The sequence below is a fragment of the Elephas maximus genome, chromosome 19 (assembly GCF_024166365.1).
Source record: "Elephas maximus indicus isolate mEleMax1 chromosome 19, mEleMax1 primary haplotype, whole genome shotgun sequence".
NCBI classification, from domain to species: domain Eukaryota; kingdom Metazoa; phylum Chordata; class Mammalia; order Proboscidea; family Elephantidae; genus Elephas; species Elephas maximus.
The window spans coordinates 53,091,433-53,114,118 of NC_064837.1; the positions used below are offsets into that span (position 1 = coordinate 53,091,433).

General features: G+C 46.2%; 1 protein-coding gene across 2 annotated transcripts; it reads left to right on the forward strand.

Annotated features, from left to right (window-relative positions):
• Positions 1-548: 548 nt before the first annotated feature.
• On the forward strand, positions 549-11,068 carry MYL4 (myosin light chain 4). 2 transcript variants are annotated; one of them, XM_049861657.1, is made up of 7 exons: positions 549-738; positions 3,567-3,594; positions 7,120-7,269; positions 9,040-9,213; positions 9,742-9,819; positions 10,383-10,427; positions 10,913-11,068. In XM_049861657.1, the coding sequence occupies exons 1-6, from the start codon at positions 607-609 to the stop codon at positions 10,409-10,411; spliced, it is 591 nt and encodes a 196-aa protein (XP_049717614.1). In that variant the 5' UTR covers positions 549-606; the 3' UTR covers positions 10,412-10,427; positions 10,913-11,068. The 2 variants fall into 2 exon arrangements, with proteins under 2 accessions (XP_049717614.1, XP_049717615.1); XM_049861658.1 differs by having other exon boundaries at positions 10,943-11,068.
• The last annotated feature ends 11,618 nt before the right edge of the window (positions 11,069-22,686 follow it).

The window sequence follows — 22,686 nt, forward strand, 5'->3', positions numbered from 1 at the left end:
GGAGGGCATGGCATAACGTGGGTTGGCCAGACCAGTTGGTGCTCCAGGGCTCCTGACTGGAGAGCTGAGCCTTGGGGCAGAGCTGAGGGCCCAGAGTGCATCTCAGCTTAAAGGACCTTGGCTTAAAAGGAATGTGCAGTGGGCTGCCTCTGCTCAGGAGGGGCTAAAAAAAGCCTTACCCTCCCCTGGGCTTTGTGTGAGGGTTATCAACTGCTCAAGTCAGCTCATCTCTCTGGCTAGACTCTGGCATTTTTTAGAGGGTCTGTATTCCTTTTTTTTTTTTTAATGGGTGTAGTGTCCACCAGTTGGCAGGAAGGGGTCAGCCTGTCCCAGAGGTGAGCGCTGTGAGGAGTGTGGGGTGTGGGGGAGGGGGGCTGGTAGCCCCAAACCTGGTGACAATACACAGTTGTCAGCTGTCCCCTGCTGATGTTTCTTCCTTTTATAGTCAGCAGCAGTTGCTCTTGCTCTCACCCAGCCCCTCTGCGGGGGCTCCTTCCCAGGATAAAAGGGAGGGAGGAGGCCCAGTCTCCTGTCTTGTCTCCCAGGCACCGCATCTCTCGCTCCTTCCTTAGGTCCCACCTCCAGCAAAGAGTCCAGCAAGACAACATGCCTCCCAAGAAGCCAGAGCCTAAGAAGGAGGCAGCTAAGGCCCCAGCCTCAGCCCCAGCCCCTGCCCCAGCCCCAGCCTCAGCCCCTGAGCCACCAAAGGAACCTGCCTTTGACCCCAAGAGTGTAAAGGTGAGTGAGCCATGGGGAGGGAAGTAGGGATGGCATTTGGGATCCTATTTACCCTGGAGGCTAGAGATCTACTTGAGTTGATGTTGGCTGGGCTGGGATGAGGACTATGGTGTCCATGGCCCAGATTACAATCCCATGGGGCAGTGGAGCAGGTATGGGGCTCATGAGGGGTATCTTAGGGTATATAGGCCTTTTCCTTCAAGAACAGGTTGCTGCTTTGTCTTAAAAGTTCTGCTCTTCCACCCTGGATTTCCTCAGCAGAGTTGGAAATGGCAGGCAGGTACAACCAACCAACCATCCAACCTTTTATAAGGCACTGTGGGGGCCACCATAGCGAAGTAAAAGAGACTTTTCCTTAGGTGTCTTGTGATAGCCTTATGGAGAAGAAGCACATAATGATAACTGGCAGTGTAACATGAACTCAGTGATGTGAGCAGAACTGGAGCTCAAGGAGCATGCGCCTTCTGTGCTGGGGCCTGGGGGAGGGGGCTGCTGTAGATAAGGTGAGAGGAGCATACTTCCCTCTTCTCCTCTTTCCCTACCCAGGTGGGCCCCTCCTTCTGTGGCCTCAGCCTGGGCTCCCGTCTGGAATGTACAGAGGACTGCCTCCAACCCAGGGCCCGGTGCTGGTCCCTCTCTGTTCCACCCTGCTCCCCTCATACTGGAGTGTTCCTCTCCCTGGAGCTGAGTCATTTTAGTCCTCCCAGCTATCTGGCCCAGCTGCTGAAGGAATGGAAGGAGGAGGGGTGGGCCAAGGAGTGGGGGAGGGGGCAGAGGCCTCTGGAGAGTGAAGCCGTTTTAAGCCTTGGCACCAGAATGTAAGAGGTCAAGTGGCTACTGGTATGAAGAGCTATTAATAACAGGTTGGGAGTGGTAGGCCCCTGGGGATCTCAGCCTTAGAGCAGGGCTTGGGGTGGTAGAGAATGAGGTAAAGTAAGAACCCAGGACCAGGCTCTATGGTAGGTAGGCAGGGATATGAAAACCTAGGGCTCTAATGGTATGACCCTCCTTGTATCCCTGCCAAGGACTATGTGGCTGTTGTGCCAGGGGATCTGTGATTGAACCACGGTAATCCCCTACAAGGGACAGGAGTTAAACAAAGCTGGCTTGGCTAAGAGATGGAGGCAGTTGCCCCATCTCTTGCCCAATCAGTTGCTTGGTTATGGCATACTCTGGGGAAACTGAGGTGTAGTGTAAGACCTTGAATGTACCTGAAGGCTTTCCTAGGTCATATATTATTCCTTCTGTGGGCAGAGCCTGGCAGGAAAAGATGACCATCTCCACCTCTCAGGGTCCCTCCTAGATTTTAGTTCTGACTTGTTCTGATTAAGCACCACTCCAGAGGGACAGCTGTCCCCCCAGTTTCTCATCCCTGTTGCAATCTTCTTTGCCATGTCTGGAGCTTCCAATCCTGGGGATTGTAGGTTTTTTTTTAAAAGGTACCTTTCATGATTGCATTTGCCCAGTTCCTTTGCTTAGAAGATTCTTTGCTCAAAGATAGAACAAAAGTGAATTTAAACCCGACGTACGTGGTTATGACCATGTGTTCTTATTTTATGTTTCTTTATACTAATTTCCCTTGCACATTTACTCCTGGGGCTTAAAGCATTGCAAAGTAAGGAAACTGCACCTTTTCCTCAGAGAGTTTATGCAAAGTATTCTTTGCCCCACTTACTTAGGGTTTTCCTTTAACTTCCCTGCCCCCATTTCTTCAGTAAAGTCTACTTCTGGGCACAGGTAGTTTCCTTCCCAATCTAGGACAGGCGCCTTTCTTCCATTCTCCTAGCCCATACCAGCCACCCCCAGGGTCCTCATTAACGGAGGGCAGTTCTGGGAGATGAGGAGGTGGGATGGACACAAGACAAGCAGCAGAATTAGGACTAGGAATGGTGGAACAGGAAGAAGATGCTCCAGGTTGGATGGTCAGTGGAGAAAGGACTGGGGTGGGAGAGAGCGGATAAGACAATGAAGTAACATACAAGATCCTAAATTAAAATGCTGACTCACATTTGTTCCTTATTCATTTATTTTGTTCATTTTTAGAGCATCCCACTTTCTTCTTCTGTATTCAGCACTGAGTTATTATGCATTATTGGAAGAAATCCAAAATTTATTCCTTCATTCAGCAATTATTTATTGAGTGCCTACTATGTGACAGGCAACAATGTACAATGACAAAAATTCCTGCTTTCAAAAATTCCTGGCTTCAGGGAGACAGGGCACACATAAAGGCGCAGCTAAAAAACAATCATGAAGCATCGAGGGCCCATGCAAAGTACCCTTGTTGTCCCAGAGGGCCTGAAAGGGACTTGTGCTGAAGGAGGGGTGGGAGTGAATGAGGAGAGAGGGAAGTCTTCATTAAAGGAGGTAGATTTAAAATCAGCATCAAGTAGAAAAAGGAGTCCAGGAGTGGGGAGTGGTGGGTGTAAAGGCACCAGGAGGTTGGAGGATTGTGGAGTTGGAAGAGACTGAAGGGTGAAAGTGAGGGTGTTTATGGTTGGCTGGGATGAGAAATTAACATTGGACCAGAAGGAATTACAATAGGGAGTCAGTGTAGGTCCTAGAGTTATCCAAGTCAAGTATTTCTCTTTTTCTCTTCCTTTCTTGCCCAGAGCCATCACTTAACAAGTGGTATTGAGGGAACTCCGGAGGCTATGTTATTTTAAAGCCTGTCACTTGTGGCTCATTTGTCAGTAGACTGGTGTTTCATGCTTAACTTGGAGCCTCCTACTGGAGATGACCCAGATTGTGGTGGAAGCCACTTAACACTTCTCTGTGGAAGCCTTTAATAGCCCCAGCCCTCACCCCTGTTTTTTCCTTCCCTGCAGATAGACTTCTCTGCTGACCAGATTGAAGGTGAGTACTAAGAACCCCACCTCCCCTCACCCGCCCTCTCTGTTCCACTTTTCTGGAGCAGGACAGTAGTGATAACAGTCATAATCACAGCAAACCTATACTGAGAACCTATTATGTGTTACGCATGGTCCTAAGCCCCTCACATAGATTAACTCATTTAATTCTCACAACAACCCTGTGAGATAGGAATTATTACCACCCCCATTTTACAGGTAAGAAAACTAAGGCACAGAGAATTTGAGTGGCTTGCCCAGTCTCACGCAGGCAGTTGGTGGTGGAGCCAGGATTCAAACTCATGTTATGGTGGAAAGAACACTATTTGGAAATCAGGAGACTTTGGTATTAGCCCTAATTCTGCAACTACCTGGCCATGACACTTTGGGCAAGTCTCTTGACTTCTTTAAACCTTAATTTTCTTATTTGTAAAGTGAAAGTATTTGCTTTTTTTTAATTCAGAAATTTGTGACTCTGTTCAGCATCTTCTAAATATCTGCCAAGCATTTGAAGATCGTTATCAAATCACTTCTTAGCTTTATATTCTCCAGGCAACATTGCTCCAATTTCTTCTATGCTTTCTTCTCATAGGAGCTAGCTTCTAACTTCTGACTTCCTTCTCTGGTCCCTCTTTAGATATCCATATCTTTCTAGAATGGTGTTGACCACCACTAGAGTCATTGCTCTAGAAAGCAGGTGACTACTGCAGACTCTTGAGGAAAGTCTTCTTTTGGGGACATGAATATCATGTTTCCTGTAATACACTTTAGGATCACACGGACTTTTTTTTCCTAGTAGTAATCTTAAGGCTGCCTGGGTGGTGCAAACAGTTAAGTGCTCCACTACTGACTGAAAGGTTGGCAGTTCCAACCCATCCAGAGGAGCCTCAGAAGACAGGCCTGGCAATCTATTTCCAAAAGGTCATAGCTACAAAAACTCTATGGAGTATAGTTCTACTCTGCAACACATGGGGTCACCATGAGTTGCAATTGACTTGACAGCAACTTTTTTTTTTTGGTAATCTTAAACTTCAGTGTTTGGTTTACGTACATGCCAGGCATCCCAGCAGGCTGGTAAGAGGTTGGAACATTAGTGGGTACAGTAGGTTACTGCCTTCTCTATCTTCCTCCCTACCATTGCCTTTGAGAAGACTTAGATGGTTTCTTTTGGGTAGGATTCACATCTGCAATGGCCTGTCAATGAGGAGAATAATACCTATAGCGAAAGATTGTTGTGAAATTCAACGAGATAAACCAGGAAAAATTATCAGCTTAGAGCCTAGCCCTCTGTAAAGGGTCAAATCACAGGTCGTTGTTCTTATCACCCCACCCCCGTGTTCCACCCTCCTATTAAGCATCACTATGTCTATTTTTATGATGAAACTTCTCTCTTTTATTAAATCTGACTTCACTCTTCTGAATGAACTAGGAGAAGATCAAAAAGTCTTAGTTCAGATTCAATTAACAAAATTTGTTCACCGAACATTGAATTTGTGCCGGATATGGCGCTAACTGGAAATGCGGGTAGCATAGTGGCTAAGAGCTACAGCTGCTAACCAAAACGTCAGCGGTTCAGATCCACCAGGCGCTCCTTGGAACCGTGTAGGGCAGTTCTACTCTGTCCTATACAGTTGCTATGAGTCACAGTCGACTTGACGGCAACAGGTTTTTGTTGTTGTTGTTTTATGGTGCTAATTGCTTTAAAAGTAAAAAAAAAAAAGAAATCCTATAACAAGGCTGAGACGTAGGTGTTACTCCCTTTGTTACAGAGGAGGAAACCAAGGTTCGATGAGGGTAAGTGGCTTGGCCCAGATTCTACAGTCATTGGTAACACAGGGGTTAAACTCAGTAAGATAATAATAACAGCATTTTTTTTTTGATCATTTACTGTGGGCCAGACATTGTGTTAAGGTTTTTACATGCATTATTGTACTTAATTCTCACAAGGACCCTAGGAGGTGGGGAAAAAAAAAAAAATTTTTTTTTTTTTTTGGAGATAGGTGCCATTTATAGAGAGAAAAGGTTAAATATTTACTTGCCCAAGGCCACACAGCTAGTAAACAATGGAAGTGGAATTTGAACTCACTTATTCAGTAATGTGAAAGAGTTTTATACCTTTTAAATATGTACATATACCAAAAAACCCAAACCTCTTGCTGTCTAGTCGATTCCTACTCACAGTGACCCTATAAGACAGAGTAGAACAGCCCCATAGATTTTCCAAGGAGTGCTTGGTGGATTTGAATTGCTGACCTTTTGGTTAGCAGACATAGCTCTTAACCACTATGCCATCAGGGTTTCCTTAAATACATACAAAGCCTAGTAAATAGTTGCAAGTAGAAGTCTTGGGGGAAGCCGCTTTGGTAATGTGGAATGATTCCTAAATAATCCATATGCAGCCTCTAAGTAAATAAGTGTTTCTAAAGTACTTGTAGAGGCTTAAAAACAGCTTTTCTCCTAAGTAGTTCGCACATTCTTCTTTGATTTGTACTGTTAATCTGCTTGGTAGACCACTTCTTTGTGAATAGCATAAGGTAACTTCAGTGCCACCCCAGTCCAGATTATCCCCAGTAATGAATTGGTTGAGTCCAATATAATGAAGACCCAACATTCTTCGCAAAGGCCCAGCAGTGCCTTAATTTGGCCTTGTCCCTTGGACACCTGCCTTGGTGCCTCCAGGGAACCCAGTTCCTATAGTTCTGAGCTGGCTCCAGAACTAGTAAATAGGATAACCAATTGATTCATTTGATTTCCTTACTATGTGCTAGACACTGTGCTTGGCTCACTGTGTAATCTGCCCAACAACCCACTCAGGTGGACATTGTATCCCCACTTACAGCTATCAGAGAAGGACCCAGTGCAGTTAGTAGTCTGCCCAAGGCCACATGCGGGTTAGTAGCAGAGCTGGGGTGGTCTGGCTCCAAGGTCCCATCATCATTTAGCCTGGAACAGGCAGTAGTGATAATAACTTCCATTCAAACAGGTGTTATCACTTTGCAAAGTGCTTCCATATACTGCCACCTCCTTTGACACTCACAGTAATTCAGAGGGGTGGGTGGAGTGGAGTTGTTACCTCCCATGTGTGCACAAGGAGTGGCATTTCATTGTGGCAGAGCCAAGATGAGAATCCAGGGCTCCTGACTCCCAGTCCCAAGCTGTTTTCGCTTCCTGTCATTTCTAGCAGTCAGGAACCTCACCTGCATGGAGCGGGGATGGGTAGATGGGGAGTGGTGGTGGAGGCAGGGGAGAATTTCAAATTATCTAACGACCAACTGATCAGAAGAGATGCCACAGAGGCCCAGCGTTGGAGCAGGCGTGGCAGCCCCTGTTGGGCCAGGCTGCATCTTCAGTTCTCAGAAGATGGAGTGAAGGTGTGTTTCCAGGGTGGGGCTAGGATAGGTGGTGGAGGGGAAGTATTGAAATATTTTAACAATCGTGTTGACCTGCTATTCAGCCCTGGTAGAGGCTAATCAGTCTCAAGCCACCGCATTCACTTGGTCCTGGGGTCTGTAGCTGGGTCTTTTCTCCACAGAGTTCAAAGAGGCCTTCTCATTGTTTGACCGAACCCCGGCTGGAGAGATGAAGATCACCTATGGGCAGTGCGGCGACGTACTGCGGGCCCTGGGCCAGAACCCCACCAACGCGGAGGTGTTGCGTGTCCTGGGCAAGCCCAAGCCTGAAGGTCAGCATGGGCTGAAGCGGGTGACCTCCTCTGGTGCCCGCCTGCAGCCCTTGGGCTCTTGGGCCAGTCTTGTCTCTTCTCAGTCACTCTCTCACTTCTCCCCCTTTAGCCCTCCAGGATCAGCCTCGCCTCCCCAAGTTACCCTTATTCCTTTGAGACAATTGATCTAGAAGCCCCTGGTACTTATTCGACCCTCGAAGAATATAGTCTGGACTTATTCTTGTTTCTACCGTGAAGTTTGGAGCTTCTGGGGGGTAGGAGCTATGCTCTATTGCGTCTGTGTCTTCCTGTGACTCCTCAGGATGCCAGGCATGCAGCAGGCAGGAAGGGTGGGTGGGAGTTTGATAACTAACCACTCTACCCCCATTCCATAGCCCAGGAACCCTCAGTAGAGGCGTCACAGCACTGTAGTGTTGTATGACCATTATGAGTTGTATCACAAACAATTTGTTTCTTATAATGGTTACAGCACCAAAGTTCACAAATTATTCATTTTATGTGTATTAGAGCAGATTCAAGATTAGCCCTGTAGTGATGCCTCCTTCACTCACTCATTTGTACTCCAGTAGGTTTTGGCGAGTGAAAATTCAGAACGTGGTGCCTTGATACCTAGCGTCCTGGGAATTGTGCAAGTAAAGCATCCCATTTGTGAATGTCACCTTTTGTATGTGGCAGTGGGGAAAAAAGTTAACAGCTGCCCTAAGCCACGCATGTCGTTCTCATCCTCAGAGCTAGGCAGGGCTGGGCAGCCTTGGACAGGGGCCTCCCAGCAAGGGTGGATCTCTCTAGGGGCTTCCTGGGCCCCATTTTGGTCCTCCCTCCTTTTTCCTGGCTCTTTCTTCTCCTCTTGCTAAAGATACCAGTAGGGGGTTAAGGATGTGGGCAGGAAAGGGCCAGAGGGCTGGGAGCTTACCCATGGCAGCGGGGCTTCAGAGATATCTCGGTCACTTCCATTTTGGGGGGTTTCTGGATTGTTTGGTTTCCTGGGTGGCACAAAGAGTTAAGTGCTTGACTAATAACCAAAAGGTTGGCGGTTCAAACACACTGAGAGGCGTCTTGGAAGACAGGCCCCTGTGATCCACTTCCGAAAGGTCGCAGCCTTGAAAACTGTATGCAGCAGTTCTACTCTGACACACTTGGGGTCTTCGTGCTTTGGAATCTACTTGACAGCAACCAACAAAAACAACAGCAACAACCTAGTTGTTAAAAAAGAAAGAAATGCCAAAATCTGTGGTATCTAAAAATGTTTAATATGCTACAATGCGGAAGCCGTGTCGTTCACAAGACAATTGCAAATTTATAAAAATGATTGATTCAGAGTAACTCCAGGCAATGTGGTCTAGTACTGGGACCCAAATGCAGTTATGCAAAAATGTCTTTTTTTTTGATCCTGTCAGTTTACTTCTGTGACCATATGTCTGTCCTGTGTCAGCAGTCTTAGTTGTGCATGTGAGGCCCTTTGGGCCTCTCGAAATGTCCCTGCTGCCACCCTCAGCTCTTCGGCCTAGCTGGCCACCTGAGCCTAGACTTTTGGGACAAACCATGGACCTTTGGCCTAGCCATTTCACGGAGAAATGGGTGTCCCAGTGTCAGCTACCTGCCTTTCCTCAGGAACTATGTGCCCTCTGGGATCACCCAGAAGTGGCTGCAGTCTAAGGCCTGGATGTTGCCAGCTTGCAGGGCTGGGTCTGACCTGGCAGAGCTGGGTGAGGCCCCTCCTGAGCTTCTGCTCACGTTGCTTTCTCTTTCCCTGCCTGTGTGTGCCTGAAGAGATGAACACCAAGATGCTGGACTTCGAGACGTTCCTGCCCATCCTGCAACACATTTCCCGCAACAAGGAGCAGGGCACCTATGAGGACTTCGTGGAGGGGCTGCGCGTTTTTGACAAGGAGAGCAATGGCACGGTCATGGGCGCTGAGCTTCGGCATGTCCTGGCTACCCTGGGTACGCCAGCTGGGCAGAGGCCAAAGCCCAAGGGGGAGGGGTGGGTGGACGGAACGCCTCCGTGGCACGTGTCAGGGAATGTGGTGTGGGAGGCCCCTGCATCCTGAGGGTCAGTCACATTCTGATCCTGTCTCCTTGGAGGGACTGTAAGAACAACCTTCCCTAGCGGGGTTCGCTCAGCAGGGTTGGGAGAGGAGAGGAGGGTAGCGTCAGGTTGGCAGGGTTGGAGGCAGTTACTGCTGAGGCCTGGGAGGTAGGTCACAGGGACTCTGCCCTTGTCTTTGTCTCAGGCTCTGGGGCCCTTGTCTGCTCACCCTGTGGTGACTGTAAGGCAGAGAGAGAGGCCTCAGAGACTAGGCAGGGCCTCCAGAACCCTTGGCTCTACCCTCCAAAGCCTTTGGGAGAGGCTTGGTATGAACCACTTCCCGGCCCCAGGGAGCCTTGGGCCTTCAGATTTGAGGGCATATCTGGGTTTTGCCTGCTCTCCCCTTGCCATCTGTAACAAAGAGTTCACTGCTCCCTACCCAGGAGAGAAGCTGACTGAGGCCGAAGTGGAGCAGCTGTTAGCTGGGCAAGAGGATGCCAATGGCTGCATCAATTACGAAGGTATCAGGTCCTGCTCTTGCTTCCTGGGCACTTGAGATATGGGGGCAGGCACAGTTTGGGCTGGGGGGGTCTGCAGAAGGTTCAGTAGCTGGAGGATATGAGCACCAGATGGGTTTGGTGGACTCCTGATGGGTACGGTTCTTTTCCATCCTGAGAGTGAGCATCATGATGAAATAAAAGGTACATGGATTTGGAGACATCTGTGTGAAATACAAGCTGTACGACCTTGAACAAGTCACTTCTCACACCTTCAGTTTCCTCATCTACAAAATGGGGGTGATGATAGCAACTTTCTCAAGGCTGTGGGGACTAATTGAGTTAAAGTAGCTCATTTCATCTACGTCAAACATCAGCACAAAGAGTGGACATAGAGCAGGGTTTAGGTTTCTTCCCTTCCTCCACCTTCTCCCAAACAGGAGAAAGAATCACAGTCTGGAGAAGAGGTGGCTGGAGGGGTTGAAGACAGGCGGTAGAGGGGACAGGGGAGGTGTAAGGGGCCAAGAGGGAAATAAAGCCCTCAGAGGGAGCCAAGTCCTGTAGCTGATTTTCATCTTCTTTCCTAGCCTTTGTCAAGCATATCATGTCTGGGTGAAACAGACTCCTCCAGGGTGAGTACAGCCTTCCCCTCCTGGTCCCTTCTAGGGCTTAGGAATAATACCATATGCCCAAGAGGCCTGTTCTAGTCCTGACCCTGTAAGAGGAAGCTGCATGGGATCAGTGCATGAGAGCAGCCTGGCCCTTATCATCTCCCCTCTACCCTTAGTGCTCCCAACGCCTCCACTCATTCCCTTCCCACCTACCTCCTGCCCTCCCTCCTTTATCACCTTGTTTTCCTCCTCATCAGTCACTTCCTCCTAGTCTCCCAGGTTTTCTTAAGGCAAGATGTTCCCCCAGGCCTGGGGCCTCCTGTACAGGCTCTTGGGGGTGAGAACGCAGGATCCCAAGTGCAAGAGTGTCCCCGGCCTGTGCTCTTGACCCTGTTCCCCCTTACCCTCCCTGGGCTTGGTGCTGTCCTGCTAGGGAGGTGGGATTTGTGGTAAGCACTGGGGAAGGGGAGGGTGAAATGCCCTTTCCATCTAATGCTTTCTTTCAGGTGTCTGGCCCTTGGCTTTCGCTATCCTAGGGTGAATTAGCGAGAGGCCCAGAATAACTGAACTGGAGCTGGAGTCCTGGACCTGTGACTGCACCACAGCCCCAAGGACCTCATGTCCCACAGCCTTTCCTGTAAATAAACAGCCAAGACCCCTGAGTTGAGGCCTCATGTCTATTCTTCAGAGAAATGAGTAGTATCTGGAATGTGGAGAGGCAAGGGAAACAGCCCATGAATCTAGAAAAAGTAGGGTCAGACACATGAGCAGGGAGCTCTGGGAGGGTCTGCAGTTTGAGAAGTTGTAATCAGAAGTTTCGTTTCCTTCTAAGGCTCACTGTCCATCTCATCTCACCTCCAGGTGGCAGGCAGGAAAAGGCAAACCAGGAGCTGAGTTAGGGGATTCCCAAATGATCCTTGCTTTTTGATGTGGGCCTCTTCCTCTAAGTGCAAAGTCCCTGGTTCCTGTTTCATCCCTGCTTGCCGTGGACATCTCACTGACCCCCTACTCCAAACCCCAGGCTACAGACCCGGACGCCAGCTCAGGGCCCCAGAGGGTCAGGGTCACGAACTTCAGGCTGGGAGGGCAGGGGAATGGGAAGAAACAAGTGGGGTGAGGAGACAAGCAAAGCAGCAATTGGGGAGAAGGAGAAAGATGATGTGATGAAGTTAAACACACACACACACACGCGAGCAGAAAAACTTGTATTGGAGGTCAGGGACCCAGTCATCCCCATACGGGGGTCCCTACACCCCTGAGAACTCCTGCAATGTGAAGTAGATACTGTACTCTGCTTCATGGCTTTTCTGCCGCCCCATCAGTGCATCCAGACATAGGAAATTGCTGGAACATCTCCTATGAATCCAGCACGGCTGCCTGCTGTAGGAAGCTGAAAACTAGGAGCTGAAATTCAGGCTTTTCAGAATTTCCAGTCTGGTTGGGGAGATAAGACTGAGGCCCATGCATACTCTGTCATCTTTGAGAAGAGGCTCAGGCAGTGGGAGTGGACTGGGTGAATCATAAAACCAGAGATCTTTATGCCGTTGGGAGGGAAAATTGAATCCAGTGGTTTTCCAACTATTTTAGCCACATAGCCTTTTGTTCAAACTAACTTCTATGAGAAGCCAATGTGTACAGCAGAAAGGAACAGAGCTTCTCTGGCTGAGGAATTAAGGGGTCTGGGTTCCAGCCTCTTGGCGCCTCTAGCTTGGGTCCTTGGAGCACAGCTAGGAGATCATTGATTCAGTCAGACCTCCTAACTATAAAAATAAAGAAGCTGATCCTTAGAGGTAAGTGACTCACCTAGGTCACAGCTAATGGAAGTTAAACCCAGGTCCCTGGGTCCCATTTTGTTCCCTTTTTCAGTACATCAACCTGCTTCTGAAATTTTTTTCTGCCTCGGCTCCTGGGACTTTGCTCTTCTGTTTGCCCCTTTCCTCTCTGATTGGTCTTTTTTTGACCTTACTTACTGTTCTTTTCTTGAATGCAAACATTCCTTCTCAGTGTTGAGAACTTGGCAGGGTTTTTTTCCCCCTCCCTCTCTTTCTTTAACAAGTGTTTATTGTTCATTGTATGCATTTGTAAAGAATTGAGGTTAAGGCTCCCAATTATTAAAAAACAGAAACTGAAAATGTCCTTTCCCTGTCAGAGAGTAGCTTACAGTCTGTTAAGCAAGGAAATAAGCATCCAGGTATTACCTAGAGTGTGATCCTCAAATAGCATAACAATAGACAATAGTGCCGGCTAAGTAACATACAGTGTGAGCTCCAATGCACCTGCAAGACCAAGAACCAGAGAAGTGAGGTGCAATGAGGAAGGCTTTCCTGGGGAGGTGAGCTTTAAGTGAGACCTCCAGGGCAGCCTCCTGGGGAAAAAATGAATAAAGCTGTGACTCGAGCTAAGGCGACCATGTAAGCGGTTGAAGAGAGAGCATCGTTAACTTACTGAACACCTACTATGTGCTGGCCACTTCATGTAACATTCTCTCCTAGCAGCCTATGAAGTAGGGGTTACTGTCCCTATATAAGAATTTGAAAGCATCACATGAGACAAATAATGACAACAAATCTGACCCTTCACTCTTTTAGTTTCCCCCCTCCAGTTGGAGCATGTGGGGGAGCAGCCGCTGGCCACAACCGGGGCTCCTCTGGCTCTGACATCTTCAGTTCTGATTTGGCAGCCCTGTTAAGGAGGCTAAATTGTGGTCTTTGCTAATTAGTTCAGCGAAGTTCAAGGGGGACGACGTTTGCTTGTGGCAGTGGGAAAAGCTCTAGGGAAGAGGTGAGCCTGGCATAATAATAGTCCTAAACTACCGTTTTTATCAAATTGCTTCCAGATTAGAATTCCTATTGCCTATTGGGTCATTTCACGACACTTCCATCTGGTTCCTAAGGCCTTCATTTACTGGTTCCTGATCTCCTAGGAATAGGCTTCTGGCTGACCTCCTTCCTCTCTGTTAGCTGTCCTACCCTGTCTCCTCTTCCTTGTCCCTCCTTGCCCCTCAAGCCCCTGATTTACCCTTTCCTCCCTCCCGATGTACGCTCCCCTTTCTGCCTCTTCAAATCACTTCCACCCTTCGAGACCGACGTCAAGGCTCACCTCTTCCCAAGAGCTATTCCCACTGCCACAAGCGAACATCGTCCCCCTTGAACTTCTCTGCAGGAATTAGCGGAGACCACAATTTAGTCTCCTTAACACGGTTGACAAATTGGAACTGAAGGTGTCAGAGCCAGAGGAGCCCTGGTCCTGGATATTTCTAGTAAAGTGTAATTGCCTGAGGGAAGTTTAGCATAGTGCCGTTATGCATTTGTTGTTTGCCCTTGAGTAGCTTCCGACTCATAGCGACTCTGTAGTAGAACTGCCCCATAGGTCATGCATTTGGCATCCTATAAAAACTGTCATTTACGTGTCAGTGCTGGTGGTGCAATACCGCCTCAAACCACTAGGTGGCAGAATTGCAATGGTGTGCTTTCAACAGGACGCCTATGTGGATGGTCATGCAAGAAGAAATTAATTAGACGAAAACTGATTCCCAGTCTAGGAAACTTCAGAAGTCACTTTGTCCAACTCCATGCCTTCAGGCAAATGGAGGTTTTATCCACTTTGAAAGACTCACAGAGATTAGTTTGCTTTCTTCAGTACCCTGCAAAGGCTTTGCAACGAAGGGTCATAGAGAGGACACTGGCCTGGACATGTGGAGACCTGGATTCTAGTCCCAGTCACATACCCACGCAGCTTCAGTTCCACAGGTTGCAAAACGAGGGCATTAATAGATCATCTTCAAAGTCCCTTCTAGCTCTGAGACTGATTGTTTAAACTCAACTGTCTCTTGCTATATTCAGCTTTAGTCCATTTGTTTTGTTTTCATTCTTATCATGTATGTATGTGTCAGTGGTAGAAAGCGTAGGCATTCATTCAAAATAATTATTGAGTGCATAGTATTACCTGTTGCTGTCGAGTTGATTCCGACTCATAGCGACCCTATAGGACAGAGTAGAACTGCCCCATAGGGGTTCTAAGGCGCACCTGGTAGATTCGAACTGTGGACCTTTTGGTTAGCAGCCGTAGCACTTAACCACTACACCACCAGGGTTTCTGCACAGTATTACGTACTCTTCAAAAAAAAACCAAACCAAACCCATTGCTGTTGAGTTGATTTCAACTCATAATGACCCTATAGGACAGTGTAGAGCTGCCCCATAGGTTTTCCAAGGCTGTATCTTTGTGGAAGCAGACTACCACATCTTTCTACTATGGAGTGACTAGTGGGCTCGAACCTCCAACTTTAGGTTAACAGCTCAGCACTTAACCATTGGACCTCCAGGACTCCTCCTAGGAGATTAAAAACAAAGCTACCCATGATCTTTCCCTCCCTAAGTTTATACTTTATTTGAGGACAAATGATATACATGTGAAAACTGAACTATGGTATAAAACAAAATGGAAGAAAAGACTCCAGCAGTATATGTCTTAAGATCAAGGGAGAGGAGTAGGAGTTGTTAGGCAAGGCTTCATGGAAGAGATGGTACAAGCATAGATAGGATATAAAAAGAAGAGAAGGGGACATCTGAGTCAGGAGGCGCAAGATGCCTCTTTTTCCAACTATAACCATAATCCTTGCATATTAGGATCTGAGTAAAGAGAAACAAAGAAGAATAAAGTAAGAGTGAGAAAAAGAACTGGAGAATGGAACACACGGCAAGGCGAAGGGAAGAGAGGGGGTGGAGGGGTGAGTAGGGACAACACTCTGCAGTGATGTACACCAACTCAGACTTAAACAAGCAAAGTTTAAAAATCTATAGATAAACTGAGAAAGTACTCATTTTTTTCTCCCTAATCTTGTAGAACCACGGAACCACAGGCTTTCAGCATTACAGAGACCTGTAGTTCAAACCCTTCCATGAAAGACATATGAAATGATTGCCCAGTGTTCACTTGAATACCATCTGTGGCATAGGACTCACTACCTTCCTAGACAGCCCATTCCATTTGGGAAAAACTCTAATTGATATTAAATTCTTCCTAGCAGGAGTTTGACATCTGCATTCTGAGACTTCCATCCACCAGTTCTGGGTTTGCCTCCATGTGACCCAGACAAGACCACTCCCCATGCTAGAAGCCATAGTTTCCTCTTTTCTCAGCTATTTTCCCTGGTACCTCCCAGCAGGTGCCTGTCTCAGGCCAGGACCCCTAATCCGTTTAAAGTGACCGGTTTCGCTCTAACTTGTTCTGTCTTGGGCCTCAGTTCCCACTTCGCAACATTATTCTCACACTTTAGAGTTTGAAAATCAATTTTCTTGACAGAAAAGAAGAGACTGAGCTTAAAATGGAAGTTGGGGAGTTCTGCTAATGGTGACTTGCTAGCACAGAAGCTGATGCCCTTTGTGTTCTTCTTGCTCTGAAGGAAGTATAAAAGCAAAGGATTGTTGACCCTCTCGGCCTTGTTCTCGCAGCTCCAGCCTCTTTGTCTCCCCTTTCCCACCCATTTCCATATTTGGATGAAAAGCCACTATTAGAATTTCCTTTTTGAGAACAATCCATCCCTCTTGCAATAGGAACAGAGGTTCCTGACCATAAAAGACCTTGGTGGACACATTTATGATCTTTTTCCGAGAAAAGCATTTATACTTTTCATCATATTTTCAAAGGGGTCAGAGATCCAAAAAAGGTTAAGAAACACTATTTCAGAGCCTTTGTGGGATTCTGTTTATCTTCCCCTTGAATGTTCTGACACGCATCTGGTGTGGCCAGCCTTCCTCCCAGGCTATCATGAACTCTAAGATAGCGGTGTCTTCTTCTCCCAGAATTTTCTTCACTTCCTCCTCTTCCTGCAGCCATTCCTTGGACCACACTTAGGTTTAGAGATGCAGTTCACCTTATTACTTTCACTTTTTCCGAGGCCTCGCTTTTAGCAGAACAAACATTCCCACGCAAGCCCCTCTGAGTCTTGCCCCAGACCCTGCTGGACCTGCATGGGGATGGGACGTATATCCCCTAGCTGGATTGAGGGCCACAGGCTCATCTCCACACCACTGGTCATTTTTGCCCCTCTCTTCCTTTATGTGGTTCTAGTGGCTTCCCCTGGGCTTCCTCCTTCAGATGGGCAGGTTCCTGTGGATGTGAATCTTCCTGTGGTCAGCACTCACGTGTCCTCTCTCCTACCAGTTCTTCTTTAGAATGGAGTATGCTGTCAAAATGGAGATGATTTCAATCTTTCAAAGTCTAGGTCATATTCAAGAGAGTATGGACATTTTCTTTAAAGTCTTAGTCTCTTGCTTTCACATAAATCATGTATGGTATTGGAGTCCCTGGGTAGTGTAAAGGGTTAAAATGCCTGGTTGCTAATCGAAAGGTTGGAGTTTCCAGTCCACCCAGAGATGCCTCGGAAGAAAGGCCTGGTGATCTACTTGCAAAAAAAGTGGTCATTGAAAACCCTACGGAGCACAGTTCTACTCTGACACACTTGGGGTCGCTGTGAGTCAGAATTAACTCCACAGCAACTAGTTTTATATGGTATTAGTTTTTAGAGACCAACCCACTGCCGTTGAGTTTATTCGGACTCATAGTGACCCTATAGGACAGAGTAGAACTGCCCCATAGGATTTCCAAGGCTATAAATCTTGATGGAGGTGGACTGCCACATCGTTCTCCTGTGGAGCAGCTGGTGGGTTCGAACTGCTGGCCTTTCGGTTAGCAGCCGAGCGCCATAACCACTGTGCCACCAGGGCTCCTTTTGAAGCATCATTTTGTAACCAAGAGCTATGGCTGGTGTAGGGACAGGGAGTTGAAGGCGTTTCTCTCTCTGTTTTCTTTGTGGCATGTGAGGCTTTGGTCTTGGTATCTGAGAACTTGAAATAGTACATCTGGCGGTGCTAGTCACGGGTCTCCCTCAACTTCCCGGCTCCAGGGCTTCAAAAAAATGCAAAATCAAACCCATTACCGTGAATTCTGACTCATACTGACCCTATAGAACTGCCCCATAGAGTTTCCAAGGAGCACCTGGTGGATTCGAACTGCCAGCCTTTATGGTTAGTAGCAGTAGCACTTAACTACTACGCCACCACGGTGCCACCAGGGTTTCCAGGAGATTTCCAAAGGGCCGTCTTGGCCGTAGCCCTTCTCCCATTCTATTTCTACCACACTTCAACACGTACTCAGCCCCTCTCTGTGCTGTTTTTTTTTCCTTCTGATTTTTAAAGTGAACTTTATTTTAATTGGTATTTAGGTTATATATACCTTTGGAGCCCTGGTGATGCAGTGGTTAAGAGCTCGGCTGCTAACCAAAATATCGGCAGTTCAAATTCACCAGCTACTCCTGGAATACCCTATGGGGCAGCTCTAGTCTGTCCTGTAGGGTAGCTTTGAGTTGGAATTGACTGGACAGCAACGAGTTTGGTTTCGGTTTATACCTTATTTCGAGACACCAGTTTATTGGAAATATTTAAAATTCCCACTTACAATTCATGAACTATGCAAGAACTATTTTCACGCACTAGAAAACGGATACCAGGACATTCCTTGTAAGTATTAACATATCTTATTATTTAAGTTCAAATAATACTTGTTTTGGAACTCTTTTTTATTTTTCCCTTCAGATAGTTCCTTAAACACTTTTTAAATTACATACTGAAAAACTTAAAGATTTAGAAAGAAAATTTGTATCGCACTACGTCGAGTTAACTATTGTTAGCATTTTGGTATATATCCTCCAGACTGTATTCTTATATAAATTTTGTTTATTATCAAGCGGGTCATAATATCTTTTTTTTCTGCTAGCAAAAGAAATGTATTATTTTAAATTTTATTGTGCTTTAGATGACAGTTTACAGCGCAAATTAGTTTCTCATTCAAAAATTTATGCACAAATTCTTCTGTGACATTAGTTGTAATCCTGGCAACATGTCAGCACTATCCCCCTATCCACCTCAGGTCACATTCATCCTGTTTTCTTGTCCCTTCCTACTTTCTCGTCTTTGCTTTTTAGCAGATGTTGTCTATTTGGTCTTGCATACTTGATTGAACTAAGAAACGTGTTCCTTACATGTGTTATTGTTTGTTTTTATAGGCTTGTCTAATCGTTGGCTGAAAGGTGGACCTCGGGAGTGGCTTCAGTTCTGAGTTAACAGGGTGTCCGGGGGCCATAGTCTTGGAGGTTCCTCCAGTCTCTGTCAGATCAGTAAGTCTGGTCTTTTTTTTATGAATTTGCTTTTTTTCTACATTTTTCTCCTACTCTGTCCAGGACCCTCTATTGTGACTGCTGTGAGAGCAATTGTTGGTGGTAGGAGGCCACCATCTAGTTCGTCTGGGCTCAGGCTGGTGGAGGCTGTGGTTCGTGTGGTCCATTAGTCCTTTGGGCTAACATTTTCCTTGTGCCTTTGGTTTTCTTCATTCTCCTTTGCTCTGGACGGGATGGGACCAACAGATGTATCTTTGTTTGCTACTCACAAGTTTTTTTTTTTTTTTTTTTGGCTTTTTTATTGTGCTTTAAATGAAAGTTTACAGTTTGCATTAGTTTCTCATACAAAAATTCATACACACAATGTTATGTGACCCTAGTTGCTCTCCCTATAATGTGATAGCACATTCTTCCTTTCCAACCAGGACTTCCCACGTCCATTCAGTCAGCTCCTGTCCCTTTCTGCCTTCTCAACTCACCTCCAGAGAGGAGCTGCCCACTTAGTCTCCTGTATCTACTTGAGGTAGAAGCACTTTCTTCACGAGTTTTGTTTTGTCCTATATCCAGCCTAATCTTTGTCTGAACAGTTGGCTTCAGGAATGGTTTTGGTTTTGGGCTAACAGAGAGTCCGGGGCCATGTCTTCCGGGGTTTCTCCAGTCTCAGTCAGACCACTAAGTCTGGTCCTTTTTACTAGAATTTGAGTTGTGCACCCCACTTTTCTCCTAGTCCATCAGGGACTCGAAAGTTTTTAAGACCCCGGACTCTGCACTGCATTTTAAGGAAAAGCCCGTGTTCAAACCAAGATCTAGCATTAAAAATCTTGGTTGCATTTCCAGATGGAATGTGGAGAGAGCTCTTGTGTAGTTAGTTTCATAATTATTTACTTAATGCATTTTAGAGCTGATACTGCAAGTTTTTGTTTTGATTTAGAGTTTAGTCTTTCTGTTATTTTGCAAACAAGCGTCTAGTTTATTTTAATAGCAGTTGGCATTTTGTCAGACTGTTGGGGCCTATAAAATTGAATAGGACCCAGTCTTTGCCTTCAAGGAGTATCAAGTCTGATAGGAAGTAAGACATGTATGTGCACAAATTAAAAAATACCAAGTAGAAGGCAGGTGCTGTGAGACAGATATCAACAAAGAAGTAGGGGGATTTTAAAGAGAGAGCCAGGATTATTTCCAGTTAGGAGATCAGAGAAGGCTTCTTGGAGGAGGAAGTGGCAAACAAACTGCATCCTGAAAGATGGGCATGATTGAGATACACTCATAGAAACGGTGGAGTCAGAATGTGTCCACGACTCATAGCTGGCTGAGTCTTTGGGCAAATTTCTCAACCTTTCCAAGCCTCAGCTTCCTAATTTATAAAATGGAGATAACTGTAGACTGGCCTTATTTGGTTATTATGAGGATTAAATGAGCTAATATGTATAAAGTACTTAAAACTGTGTCTGTAGCATAGTAAGGACTCAAGCATCGGTTCTGTAGAGGAGAAGGGCAATCTAGGAAGTGGGGGAATAGCCTGAGCAAAAGAAGGAGAATGAAAGAACTATTATTCTTTTGGGAGGCTCAAAAATAATAGCAATACTTCGGAAAACAAATGAAGAGAGAAATAATGCTCATAATAATAGCAACTTCTGTTTACTGCATATTTACTCTGTGTTAATGCTGTTCCAAGTGGTTTGTGTGTATTGCGTATTTATTCTTCCCAACAACTCCACCTGGAGTAAGTGTCGTTATCCCTACTTTAAAATTGAAAAATACGGAGGCTTGTAGAGTTAAGTTTCACTTTACAAGTACGCGGAAGCTTCAGGAACAAGACTCACACTGCTTCTGCCTAAGCGTGTGTTCTTGGTGTTTTTAGCAGCTGCTGTCGAGTTGGCTGCCAACCCATGATGACCCCAGGCACGATAGAAGGAAATGTTGCCCAGTTCGGCACCATCTTCATGATTCACTGGGGAATGGACCATTGTGATCCATAGGGTTTTCGTTGGCTGATTTTTGGAAGTAGATTGTCAGACCTTTCTTCCTCTTTTTGTCTGGAAGCCCCACTGAAACCTGTTCAGCACCATAGCAACATGCAAGCCTGCACTGACAAACAGGTGGGTGGCGGCGGTGCCTGAGGTGCAGTGGTCGGGAATTGAGTCTGGGTCTCTTGTGTCGAAGGCAAGAATTCTGCCAGTGAACCACCAACGCCCCAAGCTTGTGTTCTTAACCACACTATATTATAGCCCTTTGACTTCCTTGGCCCCTCCCTGCCTGGTCCTTTCTGGCCACCAGCCAAGCTTGTCTGTCACCTTGTCAAGTCACTTTCTCATTTGAGGTTTCAGTTTCCTTTTGAAGTAAGGGAGCTGAAGGATGCTCCAGAAGTCCCTTGTAGCTCTAAGGCGTATGATTTTTTTTTTCTTCCCTCCCCTCAGTGCTTACCTTTATTTGGCTGCTGTATATAATATTATTCTGGCCACCCAATAACCTGATGATAGATAGAACACACAAGGAAGGAGAGAGCAAAGAACCTGGGTCTCTTGGTATAAAACTGCCCAAACCCATTGCCATCCAGTGGATTCCAACTTGTAGTGACCTATGGGACAGAGAAGAACTGCCCCACAGGGTTCCCAAGGCTGTAAATCTTACGGAAGCAGACTGCCACATCTTCCATGGAGTGGCTGGTGGGTTTGAACCTCTGAGCTTTTAGTGAGCAACTGAGTGCTTTAACCCCTGCACCACCAGGGCTCCTTACAAAACTGCCAGCAAGTTAAAAAAAAAAAATCAAACCAGCTTGTCACAAAGCCAAGGCATAAACACCAAGATAATTTGAATAAGGAAGTGGCCAGAGACCAGAGGTGAGTCAGCAACACTTCCTACAGCATTCCAGTCTGTCTGAAGGTAGACCCTGAAGGAAGTGAGGAATGCTCCAGTTAGGAAGGTGAAGTGAGGGGACAGTTTCCTGGTGACTCCACCCCTCTGGTCCTTTCTTTATGGCACCTGTGGGTTGAGATGAGTCTTGTGGGTCGTAGGGGGAACGATGGAGCAGGAAGAGAGTATGGAGGCAGGTAGAGAGGAGAGGCAGTGAGTCACTTGTGTAAAATGATTTTTTAAAATATAATTTATTTTTTGTTGTAATGGATACACACAGTAAAAACATACACCAAAACAACAGTTTCTACACTGCACAATTCAGTGACATTGATTACATTCTTCAAATTCTGCAGCCATTCTCATCCTCCTTTTCTGGGCTGTTTCTCTCCTATTAACACAAACTCACTGCCCCTTAAGTTTCCTACCTAATGTTACCAGTTACTGTTGTCGGTTTGATTCCATATAGACAGACCTTGAAAGAGCACAGTGCTCAAGGCGGACATTCTTGATTAGTTAAGCGAAACTATTCTTTGCTTTTAAGAAGACTTCAGGGGATATTTTATTTATTTATTTATTTATAATTTTATTGTGCTTTAGGTGAAAGCTTACAGCACAAATTGATTTCTCATTCAAAAATTTATACACAAATTGTTTTGTGACTTGGTTGCAATTCCTGCAACGTGTCAGCACTTTTCCCCTTTCCACCCTGGGTTTTCCATGTCCATTTGCCCAGTTTTCCCTGCCTTCTTGTCTTTGTTTTGGGCGGGTGTTGTCCATTTGGTCTGGTATACTTGATTAAACTAAGAAGCATGTACTTCATGTGTGTTATTGCTTGCTTTATAAAAAAATGCTTTATAGGCCTGTCTAATTTTTGGCTAAAAGGTAGACTTCAGGAGTTGCTTCAGTTCTGAGTTAGCAGAGTGTCTGGGGGCCATAGTCTTGGGGATCCCTCCAGTCTCTGTCAGACCAGTAAGTCTGGTCTTTTTTTGTGAATTTGAATTTTGTACAATTTTATGTGATTTCCCTATGTGTTGTAAGTTCTATCACTGTGATGTAATGACATGGATTAGTAGCAGTTATATTGATGAGTTAGTGTCTTAAGCCAATCTCTTTTGAGATATAAAAGAGAGAAGCAAGCAGACATGGGTACCTCATACCATGAAGAAAGCAGTGCTGGGAACAGAGTGCATCCTTTGGACCTGAGGTTCCTGCCCTAAGATGCTCCCACACAAAGGGAAGATTGATGAC